Source organism: Bombina bombina, chromosome 11 (genome assembly GCF_027579735.1).
Source record: "Bombina bombina isolate aBomBom1 chromosome 11, aBomBom1.pri, whole genome shotgun sequence".
NCBI lineage: Eukaryota > Metazoa > Chordata > Amphibia > Anura > Bombinatoridae > Bombina > Bombina bombina.
Genome location: NC_069509.1, coordinates 82,800,598 through 82,813,062, shown reverse-complemented (window position 1 = coordinate 82,813,062; position 12,465 = coordinate 82,800,598). Strand labels below are relative to the sequence as shown.

General features: G+C 38.2%; 1 protein-coding gene across 8 annotated transcripts in view; it reads left to right on the top strand.

Moving 5' to 3' along the window:
* MPRIP (myosin phosphatase Rho interacting protein) overlaps positions 1 to 12,465 on the top strand; it is a 384,980-nt gene that overhangs the window by 53,551 nt on the left and 318,964 nt on the right. For all 8 annotated transcript variants that reach the window (XM_053694605.1, XM_053694610.1, XM_053694609.1 and 5 more), the window contains exon 2: positions 6,249 to 6,326. In XM_053694605.1, coding sequence (XP_053550580.1) covers positions 6,249 to 6,326 — 78 coding nt within the window. The remainder of the gene's footprint in view (positions 1 to 6,248; positions 6,327 to 12,465) is intronic.

The following is a 12,465-nucleotide window of genomic DNA, read 5'->3' as shown; positions in this document are numbered from 1 at the left end:
AATACCTAAAGGGACAGTCAAGTCCAAAAAAACTTTGATTCAAATAGGGCATGTCATTTTAAACAACTTTCCAATTTACTTTGATCACCAATTTTGCTTTGTTCTCTTGGTATTCTTAGTTGAAAGCCAATTCTAGGAGGTTTATATGCTAATTTCTTAGACCTTGAAGGCCGCCTCTAATCTAAATGCATTTTGACAGTTTTTCTCCACTAGAGGGCATTAGTTCATGTGTGTCACATAGATAACATTGAGCTTATGCACGTGAATTTACCGAGGAGTGAGCATTGATTTGACTAAAATGCAAGTCTGTCAAAATAACTGAAATAAGGGGAGCAGTCTGCAGAGATTTAGATACAAGGTAATTACAGAGGTAAAATGTGTATTATATCTGTGTTGGTTATGCAAAACTGGGGAATGGGCAATTAAGGGAATAATCTATCTTTTTAAAACAACAAACATTCTGGTGTTGACTCCCTTTAAAATACTTCATCAGGTGGAATATGTATGTAGCTCTGTGTGTATGTGTATATATGTATTCAAGTGCATTTCATTTCGCACTTGAATCCTCTATAGAGTGTTGCTCACATTTGCCTAAGACTAAATTTAAGCATCTGCTGATACACATTGGGTCAGATGTTGTAGCAAAGCTAGCGAAGCTGAACAAGATGTATTTTGGAAATGAAGGGAGAATTTAAATGGAGCGGTCAGGTGTTTTCACGCTCAGAAAATAAATGTTCTTTCCCAGAAATTGCATCTTACGTTTGTGGGTCATTAGACGTTTAAAGTGACAGTATACTGTTTCCCTTAACATGTTTTCAGTCGCTTGTTACATTTTTACTCTGGTGTTAATATATGAGAAATTGCTCCTTTTGGGTTTTATTTTGTATATGAAATAGCTGTTTTTGTTCTTTGACACTACAAACCATCAAAATGAGTTGAGCTTGCAGATCTCCTTCTGTTATCTTTCTGTACTCAGAAATCCTTCCTCATCTTTACCAAATCCCAATACTTAGAGAGAACAATTGGAAATTAACATTTTATTACTTACCTCTCCTGCCTCCCACTGAGAGTAATTGCTTCTGCTAGCTATGTTTTACATAGTTTCTCAATAGCCTAGGCTTAAGTATAGAAGGTAGGGATAATACAGTCAAAATAAGTTATTTCAGATGCCGATATAAAGGTAAAGGAGCTATTTGTAAGCAATTTAATACTCTCCAGCAAGTTAAATGGATCATTGGGAACACATTTAAAGGGGAGAAAAATTAGGGTAACCTTTTCCTTTTAAGTATCTAAAAATATGATCTTGCACACCAAATTGATCCTGCTTTAAATGGACAGTTTACACAAAAATTGTTGTTGTTTAAAAAGATAACGCCTTTACTACCCATTCCCCAGCTTTTCACAACCAACATTGTTGGAAACGGGCAGAAATTTAGAGTTTTAAAGGTTATAAAGTATATTAAGCTAAGTCCCTAAAGACAGCCCCATGATCACATGCTGTTTTATTAGCTTTTCACAACAGAGGAGTGCTAGTTCATGTGAGCCACGCCCTTGGGTTCTAACAACACAGCCCTTATTGGCTTAAATGCAAGTCAATAGATAATAAATAAAAAGTCATGTGATCAGGGGGCTGTCAGAAGGTGCTTAGATACAAGGTAATCACAGAGATTAAGTGCATTAATATAACTGTTTTCTGTGCAAAACTGGGGAATGGTTAATAAAGGGATTATCTATCTTTTTAAACTAACATTATTTTTTTTTTTAGTTGACTGTCCCTTTAACACAGTGACATGTCCTGATGATGTCACTTTTTTTTTTATAATTGACACCGCTGCATTGGTGTAGTTTATACATGTGCAAAAGGGACAGTTACACTTTGAGATTGTAATATAAAATGCTTATATTTGCACTGTAAAACTGGACAGCATACTTTCATGATTTATTTTGCCGCCTCTTCCTGTAATTTAATGAAAATTGTGGCACATGACAGGCTACACAAGGCTAACCTTGTAACACAACTGTCCATAATTTGCAGTTTATCTGCTGAATCCAAACAATGGAGATTTTGTTAACACAATGACAGTGGCAAATCCTGTCATCACCAGACTCAAGTTTTGATTGGCTCCCAAATTAGAAAAGTGGTGGGGTGGAGTTTAATTATTGAAAACAATTTCAGCAAACAAGGTGTCAATATGTTCTAATAACATTCAGACGTTACTGGTATGTTAATATATAGGAAGACTGCATAAAATTGTTGAAATTGCATTGTGTATACTGTCACTTTAACTTGAGCCCATACTACCACTATTGACAAAGAAGGGAATTATTATTATTATTTGTAGAGCACCAACAGATTCCGCAGCGCTAATGAAAAAAATCAGTCTCGCAAGCTATTGGTCAACAAATTAAATGGACAGTGCACTGTAAAATTGTTTTTGTTTCCATTGACTTGTTATACAATCTGCAGAGTATAAATTGTATGAGAGATTTAATCCTTTGTGTTTATTTTTGTATGTGAAATAGCTGATTTTATTAATTTAACAGACACCACAACCCATTAAAATTGGTTGAGATTACAGGGAACTAAGATCTCCTCCTTATTTTATCACTTTATATACACACACATGCTTCCTTATCTTATTTCTGTCTATATAGCAAAGCTCCATACTTAGACAATAGAAAATTGACATTTTATTACTTCTATCTCCTGCCTCCGACTGAGAGTGTAATTTCTGGCCTATCTAGGTTTACTCTTAAAGGGACAGTCTACACCAGAATTGTTGTTGTTCAAAAAGATAGATAACACCTTTTACTACTCATTCCCCAGCTTTGCACAACCAACATTGTTATATTAATATACTTTATAACCTTTAAACCTCTAAATTTCTGCCTGTCTCTAAGACTCTACAGACAGCCTCTTATCACATGCTTTTTGTATTAGCTTTTAACAGCAGGAGACTGCTAGTTCATGTGTGTCAAAGAGATAACATTGTGCTAACGCCCGAGGTTTGTGGCAGACACTGCACTGATTGGCTAAAATGCAAGACTGTCAAAAGAACTGAAATAAGGGGGCAGTCTGTAGAGGCTTAGATACAAGGTAATCACTGAGGTTAAAAGTGTATTAATATAACTGTTAGTTATGCAATACTGGGGAATTGGTTATAAAGGGATTATCTATCTTTTTAAACAATAAAAATATTGGAGTAGACTGTCCCTTTAAACAAGGAATACAAAGAGAATAAAGCAAATTTGATCTTTGTTAATGGGATTTTTTATGTATTTATTTATATGTTGATTTGTCTTTCCCCTTCAAGAGGGATTTGCATCTGCTCTTTATAGAAGGGTGGTTGATTCATGGCATATATTTCCAATGGATGTGGTAAGGACAAGTACCGTAAGCAAATTGAAGAATACCCTGGATGCACATATGGTTATCCCATAGGCATATTCAGTGGTCCTCCTGGGTTCTTTGTTTTTACAATCCATGTTTGTGCTTTAAAGGGACAGTCTACACCTTAGTCAATTTAAAGTCTTATGTTAGATTGAGCTGCAAATAGCCTCCTGCACCTTTTCCATATAATGAAGCTGGAATGGTAAAGTTATTATAAAATGAAAATGGTTTCTGGTCACTTTGAAATGGCTGCCAAGCTCTGCCCACTGATGACATCATGATCCTGGGCTTCATATGGCGTCCAATCACAAAAGGCTCACTATTTGGACTCAACAGACTGTTAATGCTATTCAACAAAGTGCCTAGATGCAGCCAGATCATCAGTGGGCATAGCTTGGCAGCCGTTTTAAAGTGTCCAGAATATAATGACTTTTTTTTTACTTTTCCTGCTGCCTGATATAGACAGGGGTGCAGAAGACTATTCACAGCTTAATCTAAGGTAAGACTTTAAGATGACTAAGGTGTAGACTGCCCCTTTAAATGTAGCAATAAAGTGTAATACTTTGCACTATACCATGGACAGTCCATAGGAACGAACTGTAACATTGCATAAGCTCTTTCGCTTAGTGATGGCGTCTGCGGCTTGCTAAGCTGTGGATTGGAGCTGCTGCGTAAGATCATTATGGCAGCTTTTCCTGTAAGATGTAAACTAAATTGAGGGTTTCCTGCTGGCCTCACTCTGCTTGTCACCAGCTGGCTGATGTTAAGGTGCTTCTGTCACCTATGATCCAGTGCAGGCATTGACAGACGCATGTGATGCTGTGCAGAACCTTGCAGCGCTGATCTGTATATGCAGGTGACGGCAGCAGCTTCCTGTACTCCTTACCTCTTGTACTAGTTCAACATGTCACCGTATTTTCTGCTTAAATGGACATTGTACAGTAGATTTTTCTTTGCATAAATGTTTTGTAGATCCATTTATATAGCCTATCTGTTTTTTTGTTTTTTGTTTTTTTTGTAACAATCCATAGTTGTGCTTATTTTTAAATAACATTGTGCTGATTTTCAGATTCATAACCAAGCCCCAAAGTGTTTAATGTATACTGATGTATACAGATCTCAGATTGCTTCTGTTTGTACAGTGGGTCTTTTCATACACAGGGAAGGGGGTATGTTCTGCTCTCAGCCCCTTTCAGTGGGTGTCCCAACCTAACCTTATCAACAATGCTAAATTGGGAGTTTCTAAGTTAAGTTTTTAAAAGGTTTTATACTGGATTTCTATATCAGTATCTGTATATTTTTTTTTTATAGTAGTGTGTTACTTGCAGTTATATGAAAATTGGTGTACACTGTCTCTTTAAGTATTCAAATTCCTGCATTTTTCTTCTGTTGATCCTTTTGGCAGGGACACTTATCTGTGTTTGCAGTCTTTGGGAGGACGCATCTGATTAGGCTGGGTAGTTAAAGGGGTATGAGTATCACAATTAACGGAAGAGTACGGTAAAAAAGAAAACTAAATGAATTGCATAGAGCATTGTATTTGAAACAACATTCCAATTCACTTCTAGTATCAATTGTGCTTAGTTCTATTGGTATCCTTTGTTAAAGGACCAGTAAATACAGTAGATTTGCATAATCAACAGATGCATGATGAAAAGACAATGCACTAGCACTTCATCTAAACTTCCAATGAGTAGTAGATTTTTTTTTTTTCCCCTGACAAATTTTAAAATTGTCTTTCCACTCCTCTTGTATCATGTGACTGCTATCAGCCAATCACAAATGCATATACATATATTCTTTAAATTCTTGCACATGCTCAGTAGGAGCTGCTGACTCAAAGTGTAAATATAAAAAGACTGTGCACTTGCTTAATGGTAGTAAATTGGAAAGTTGTTTAAAATTGCTGCTCTGTCTGAATCATGAAAGTTTTATTTTGACTTGAGTGTCCCTTTAAAGAGTGATCTTGGTGAGCTCAGGAGCGTGCACGTGTCTTAAATGGATATGAAACCCAAATTTTTCCTTTCACGATTCAGAGCATGCGATTTAAAAAAAACTTTCTACCTGTAATTAACGTCTATTATCAAATTTCCTTTTGTTCTCTTGCTATCTTTTGTTGAAAAGCAGGGACGTAAGCTCAGGAGCGGGCACATGTCTAGAGCAGTATATGACAGCTGTTTTGCAAGAATGTCGCACTTTCTTGCCATGTACAAACAAGAGAGCAAAGCCGATTTGATAAAGACCTAAATTAGAAACTTTTTTTTAAAATTGTGTACTCTTTATGAATCACAGAATATTTGGGGTTTTTATATCCCTTTAAGTTATCTGGTAGAAGTTTGCAACAATGTGTAACATTACTATACACATTGTTGCAAACACACTCTTACCATAGAAAGCAAATGACACGTGCACGCACGCTCCTATCGGCCTACCAAGGTATACTTGTTGCAAACTCTCCTGCAAATTTACTTCTACTTTCTAATTGAATTATATAATCAAGTTTGCCTGTTTCTCTTGGCATCCATTTGTTAAAAAGTTCCATGGGAACATAATGAAGTAGGCTCAGGAGTGTGCACATTTCTAGAGCAGTATGTTGTGCTCAAGACAGACAGTATGCTTCCATGGAAAAGCTTCGGCGAAGAGTACCAAAAAAGATGTAAATCTGAGAACAAAAATGTATTATTGGAGTGGACATAATAATGAAAGTATAGTACAAAGTTTGTTTATCCTGTGCATAATTTAAATTGTTTACTAAAATCTCAATGTTTACTGCCCCTTTAACCTTATCCTTCCAAACCCCTGAAAAATGTATGCTTCCTGCTTTTTTTAATTATTCTTTTTTTCTTCCTTTTCACAGGCCAAGCCCATTTATGGAGGATGGCTTCTGCTGGCGCCGGAGGGTACAGACTTTGACAATCCTATGCACCGATCACGGGTAAGGAGTACAAGTTACTTTTCTCAGATTATCTTCTTAGCTCTTAAAAGTAGAGACCTAAATGTTTTTTAATTTTTTTTTTAATAAATACTTTAATACAATTTTTTAAATAAACTGTCCTGTTAAAGAGGCTTATAGGTGCCAGCAATAGTAAAGTAAGCACATAACCCCACAAATAAGTTAAATACATAGTTAGCCACCTCTGGAATGTGCTTAGCCACCGGGTGTGTGAGGAGATGTGTATAATGCTTCAGAGCTGACATTAACTATGTGTTTAACAACTTTGGAGGGGTTCAACAGTTCTGTCCAAGCAATAGCGCAGTATTGTGCTCTAATGAAGGGCTACCAAAATGGTACATGGTCTAAAAAAATAAAGCTTACCAGGATAGGTTCAATGACCTAAATATGTATAGCTTAGAGAAGGGAAAGAGGTGATATGAAAGAAACTTTCAAGTATGGCTCTTATCTGCCGTCAATATCTATCTATGTTTCTAATGGTTTCAAGTATTGGCTGTTTTTTTGTTTTTTTCTATTGCAAATTTGTGTTCCTTTAAAGGGATATTAACCACTTCACGCCGTCTGCATGATCCATGCCGTCCTAACAGCACTGGGCTTTTATGCTGTTAAGGATGGCATGGAATGTCCTACCATATACGGCGCCTGCAGCTTCCCCTTTTTAGGCAAGGATTGTCCTATGGGGCGTGCCTAGAAGCTTAGGCAGTCCCCCATGATCCGATTCTTGAAATTACGTGATTTCATTTTTACTAATAGTGTTTACATCGGGACATCATTCCACAGTGAACACTTATACCGGTGTTTTATCAGAATAGCAAACATATCAGATCAGCAAACGGAAGTAATGTTCAGTCAGCTGTCTGATTGCAAATACTCACCGCGCATGCGCTCCTCTTCGTCATCGCATTCCAATGCCAGCACGTCACAACCCATCAGATTCTTCAACAGTGTTCAAGGCGCATCCGGCCGTGCACACTAGCAACATAGCCATCAGATTGTTGGACAATTGTTAGAGCGCATGTGCGAAAAACTAACACGTCTGCAATTGCCTTTATATATAATAATTTTACCTGTCACAATCTGCAGCTACTGGGCATGTTCTTTTTATATATTATATATATATATATATGTCCAGTAGCTGCAGTAAGGGACAGAACTAAACCTTTTACTCTGTTGTGTCATTTACAGTGGGATAATAGCTATCCCAAAGCATTTTGTAAAGTATGCTAGTAGCTCTCTGCCATGTCTCCAGTATGGTGTAAATTGTGCAGCAGATCATTATCGCATACCTCTGTATTCCCGGGGTTGATTGGCGTAGTAATTCTTAAATGATTTTCTAAGGGAGGGCGGAATGACGACAGCTTGCTTGAGATTGTTCTTGATGGGATGTCCCAGGTGCACCAAAGTGTTGTTTCCCCGAGGGGTCAGTGTCTTAAGTTTTTAGAGTGTTTTTCATTCCTCTGTAGCCAAATTGTTTTTGTATTAAAGGGACAGTCTAGTCAAAATTAAACTTTCATGATTCACATAGGGCATGCAATGTTAAACAACTTTCCAATTTACTTTTATCATCAACTGTGCTTTGTTCTTTTGGTATTCTTTGAAAGCTAAACCTAGATAGGATCTCGTGCTAATGTCTTAGCCCTTGAAGGCCGCCTTTCATCGGAATGCATTTTTAGTTATTTAAAGATAGACGGCGCTAGTTTGTGTGCCCTATAGATAGCATTGTGCTCACTTCCGTGCAGTTACTTATGAGTAAGGACTAATTGGATAAAATGCAAGTCTGTCAAAAGCACTGAGATAGCGGGCAGTCTGCAGAGGCTTACATACAAGGTAATCACTGAGGTAAAAAGTATATTAATATAACTGTTGGTTATGCAAAACTGGGGAAAGGGGAATAAAGGGATTATCTATCTTTTTAAACAATACAAATTCTGGTGTAGACTGTCTCTTTAAAGAGACATAACATGGACTTAAAATGCAGAAAGAAAATTCTTTGTGTTAGAGCATTTTATTATTCCATATAACTGTGTTTAACTATGTTTTTAGACTGTTTGCAAGGGTTAAAAATCAGCTTCGGAGTAGCATTGTACTACTGTGAGCCAAAGACAAGAGACATGTGTGTAGTCACCAATCAGCAGCTAGCTTCCAGTAGTGCATTGCTGCTCTTGTGCCTAATATAAAGCCTCTTGAGTGTGTTTGTTTTATATTCTCTCCATTTCTGTTTCCAGTAGGGAGAGGTGTAAATGATTTGCTGCACCAATCAAGCAACCACTGTGTGCCATGTTGTAGGGTTAGACTTATAGATCCTGTAGTAATGCATTTCAGCCTATCAAGGGGTAGTTGAAAAATCATAATTATCTGAGTTGTATTGCTGTTTCTTCAACAGTTAACAAGAGAATTAAGCAAAATTGATAATAGAAGTAAATTGGACAGTTGTTTAAATTTATGTGCTTTAGTCTATCTGAATATTTCTAGAAATAAATTGGTTTTCATGTCCCTTTTTAATCTTACATATGTACCAGGGCAAGCTGTATAATTGGACCAGGTAGGACTATGGGGCCAAGGTGGCATTTGACAGGGGTGGCACATAGGGAGAGCCTATCCTGAGTAATAGTGTTAAAGGGTCACTAAAGTAAAAATTAAAGGGATATTCCAGCCAAAACTGGAATCCACAATGATGCATTTTAGTTTTTTTTTTTTAATAGAAGCATTTTGTAATATACATGTATTAGCAAAAAAGCTTCTCATAAAAGCTATAGCTGTTTCAAATGTGTATTTAAGTATGCACCGTGCACCAGCATTTTAAACAGAGCACTTGCTCAGAGAGCTTAAAGGGACATGAAACTCAAAACATGTATTTCATGATTAAGATAGAGAATACAATTTTAAACAACTTTCTAATTTATTTCTCTTTAAGGTTCTTGTACCATCTAATAACTCAGTTTGTTAATTGCCAACATGCTAAAAGCTCCACTGGTGCTCAGAGTAGCTGCATTATTTAAAATGTGGGTGCAGTGACCATATCTAGCTATGCTTAACATGCACATGCAGAGAACAATGCTAACACTAAAACAGTGATGACTGTTTCAAGAAGCATTCTTGACAATACATGTATATTGCAAATATATTTCTATTCAATGATGCAATTCATCTATGTCCATTTAAACGTTTATGATTCAGACAGAGCGTGCAATTTTAAGAGACTTGTTATGGCATTGTCTTTTTTTTAATTTTTGTATTATGCACTTGATAATTATGCAATTCTGCCAATAAATAAAGTAGATTTTCATTATCAACAAATGCTTGATAAAAAGACAATGCAATAGAATTTTTAGAACTTTAAATGTGTAGTAGATTTTTTTTCTCCTGTTAAGTGTAGTCAGTCCACGGGTCATCCATTACTTATGGGATATTAACTCCTCCCCAACAGGAAGTGCAAGAGGATCACCCAAGCAGAGCTGCTATATAGCTCCTCCCCTCTACGTCACACCCAGTCATTCTCTTGCACCCAACTAATAGAAAGGGGATTACTCAGATTTGTCCCCTACGCTGAATCTGGATCAAGAGACCAGAGATTCTCTTCTATGGTGGCTTTCTCGGCCACATCTGTCCAGGGGGATGCCCTTCAGCAGGCCAGACTGGACAATTGTAACAACAGACGCCAGCCTACTAGGTTGGGGCGCTGTCTGGAATTCCCTGAAGGCTCAGGGATCGTGGACTCAAGAGGAGAGTCTCCTTCCAATAAACATTCTGGAATTGAGAGCAGTTCTCAATGCCCTTCTGGCTTGGCCTCAGTTAGCAACTCTGAGGTTCATCAGGTTTCAGTCGGACAACATCACGACTGTGGCTTACATCAACCATCAGGGAGGGACAAGGAGTTCCCTAGCGATGATGGAAGTATCAAAGATAATTCGCTGGGCAGAGTCTCACTCTTGCCACCTGTCAGCGATCCACATCCCAGGAGTGGAGAACTGGGAGGCGGATTTCCTAAGTCGCCAGACTTTTCATCCGGGGGAGTGGGAACTTCATCCGGAGGTCTTTGCCCAATTACTTCGACGTTGGGGCAAACCAGATATGGATCTCATGGCGTCTCGCCAGAACGCCAAGCTTCCTTGTTACGGGTCCAGGTCCAGGGACCCAGGAGCGGTCCTGATAGATGCTTTGACAGCACCTTGGACCTTCAGGATGGCTTATGTGTTTCCACCCTTCCCGATGCTTCCTCGTTTGATTGCCAGGATCAAACAGGAGAAAGCATCGGTGATTCTAATAGCGCCTGCGTGGCCACGCAAGACCTGGTATGCAGATCTAGTGGACATGTCATCCTGTCCACCTTGGTCTCTGCCTCTGAGACAGGACCTTCTAATTCAGGGTCCTTTCAAACATCAAAATCTAATTTCTCTGAAGCTGACTGCATGAAAATTGAACGCTTGATTTTATCAAAGCGTGGATTTTCGGAGTCAGTAATTGATACCTTAATACAGGCTAGGAAACCTGTTACCAGGAAGATTTACCATAAGATATGGCGTAAATACTTACACTGGTGCGAATCCAAGAGTTACTCATGGAGTAAGGTTAGGATTCCTAGGATATTGTCTTTTCTACAAGAAGGTTTAGAAAAGGGTTTATCTGCAAGTTCCTTAAAGGGACAGATCTCAGCTCTGTCCATCCTTTTACACAAACGTCTGTCAGAAGTTCCAGACGTTCAGGCTTTTTGTCAGGCTTTGGCTAGGATTAAGCCTGTGTTTAAGACTGTAGCTCCACCGTGGAGCTTAAACTTAGTTCTTAACGTTTTACAGGGGGTTCCGTTTGAACCCCTTCATTCCATTGATATCAAGCTGTTATCTTGGAAAGTTCTGTTTTTAATGGCTATTTCCTCGGCTCGTAGAGTCTCTGAGTTATCAGCCTTACATTGTGATTCTCCTTATCTGATTTTTCATTCAGATAAGGTAGTTCTGCGTACTAAACCTGGGTTCTTACCTAAGGTAGTCACTAACAAGAATATCAATCAAGAGATTGTTGTTCCATCATTGTGCCCTAACCCTTCTTCAAAGAAGGAACGACTTCTGCACAATCTAGACGTAGTCCGTGCCCTGAAATTTTATTTACAGGCAACTAAAGATTTTCGCCAAACTTCTTCCCTGTTTTTATTCTGGACAGAGGAGAGGTCAAAAAGCATCTGCTACCTCTCTATCCTTTTGGCTTCGTAGCATAATACGTTTAGCCTATGAGACTGCTGGACAGCAACCTCCTGAAAGGATTACAGCTCATTCTACTAGAGCTGTGGCTTCCACTTGGGCCTTTAAGAATGAGGCCTCTGTTGAACAGATTTGCAAGGCTGCAACTTGGTCTTCTCTTCATACTTTTTCCAAATTTTACAAATTTGACACTTTTGCTTCTTCGGAGGCTGTTTTTGGGAGAAAGGTTCTTCAGGCAGTGGTTCCTTCCGTATAAAGATCCTGCCTGTCCCTCCCGTCATCCGTGTACTTTAGCTTTGGTATTGGTATCCCATAAGTAATAGATGACCCGTGGACTGACTACACTTAACAGGAGAAAACATAATTTATGCTTACCTGATAAATTCCTTTCTCCTGTAGTGTAGTCAGTCCACGGCCCGCCCTGTTTTTTATGGCAGGTCTAAATTTTAAATTATACTCCAGTCACCACTGCACCCTATAGTTTCTCCTTTCTCGTTTGGTTTTCGGTCGAATGACTGGGTGTGACGTAGAGGGGAGGAGCTATATAGCAGCTCTGCTTGGGTGATCCTCTTGCACTTCCTGTTGGGGAGGAGTTAATATCCCATAAGTAATGGATGACCCGTGGACTGACTACACTACAGGAGAAAGGAATTTATCAGGTAAGCATAAATTATGTTTTTTTTTTTCCCCCTGACAAATTTCAGTGTTTTCTATTACCCCCCTCCTGTACTATGTGACAGCCACCAGCCAATCACAAATGCATATACATATATTCTGTGAATTATTACACCTGCTCAGTGTAAATATAAAAAGACTGTGCACTTTTTGTTAATGGAAGTAAATTGGAAAGTTGTTTAAAATTGTATGCTCTATCTGAATCATTAAAGTTTAATTTTGAATTGAGTGTCCCTTTAATTGTCCCTTTAATT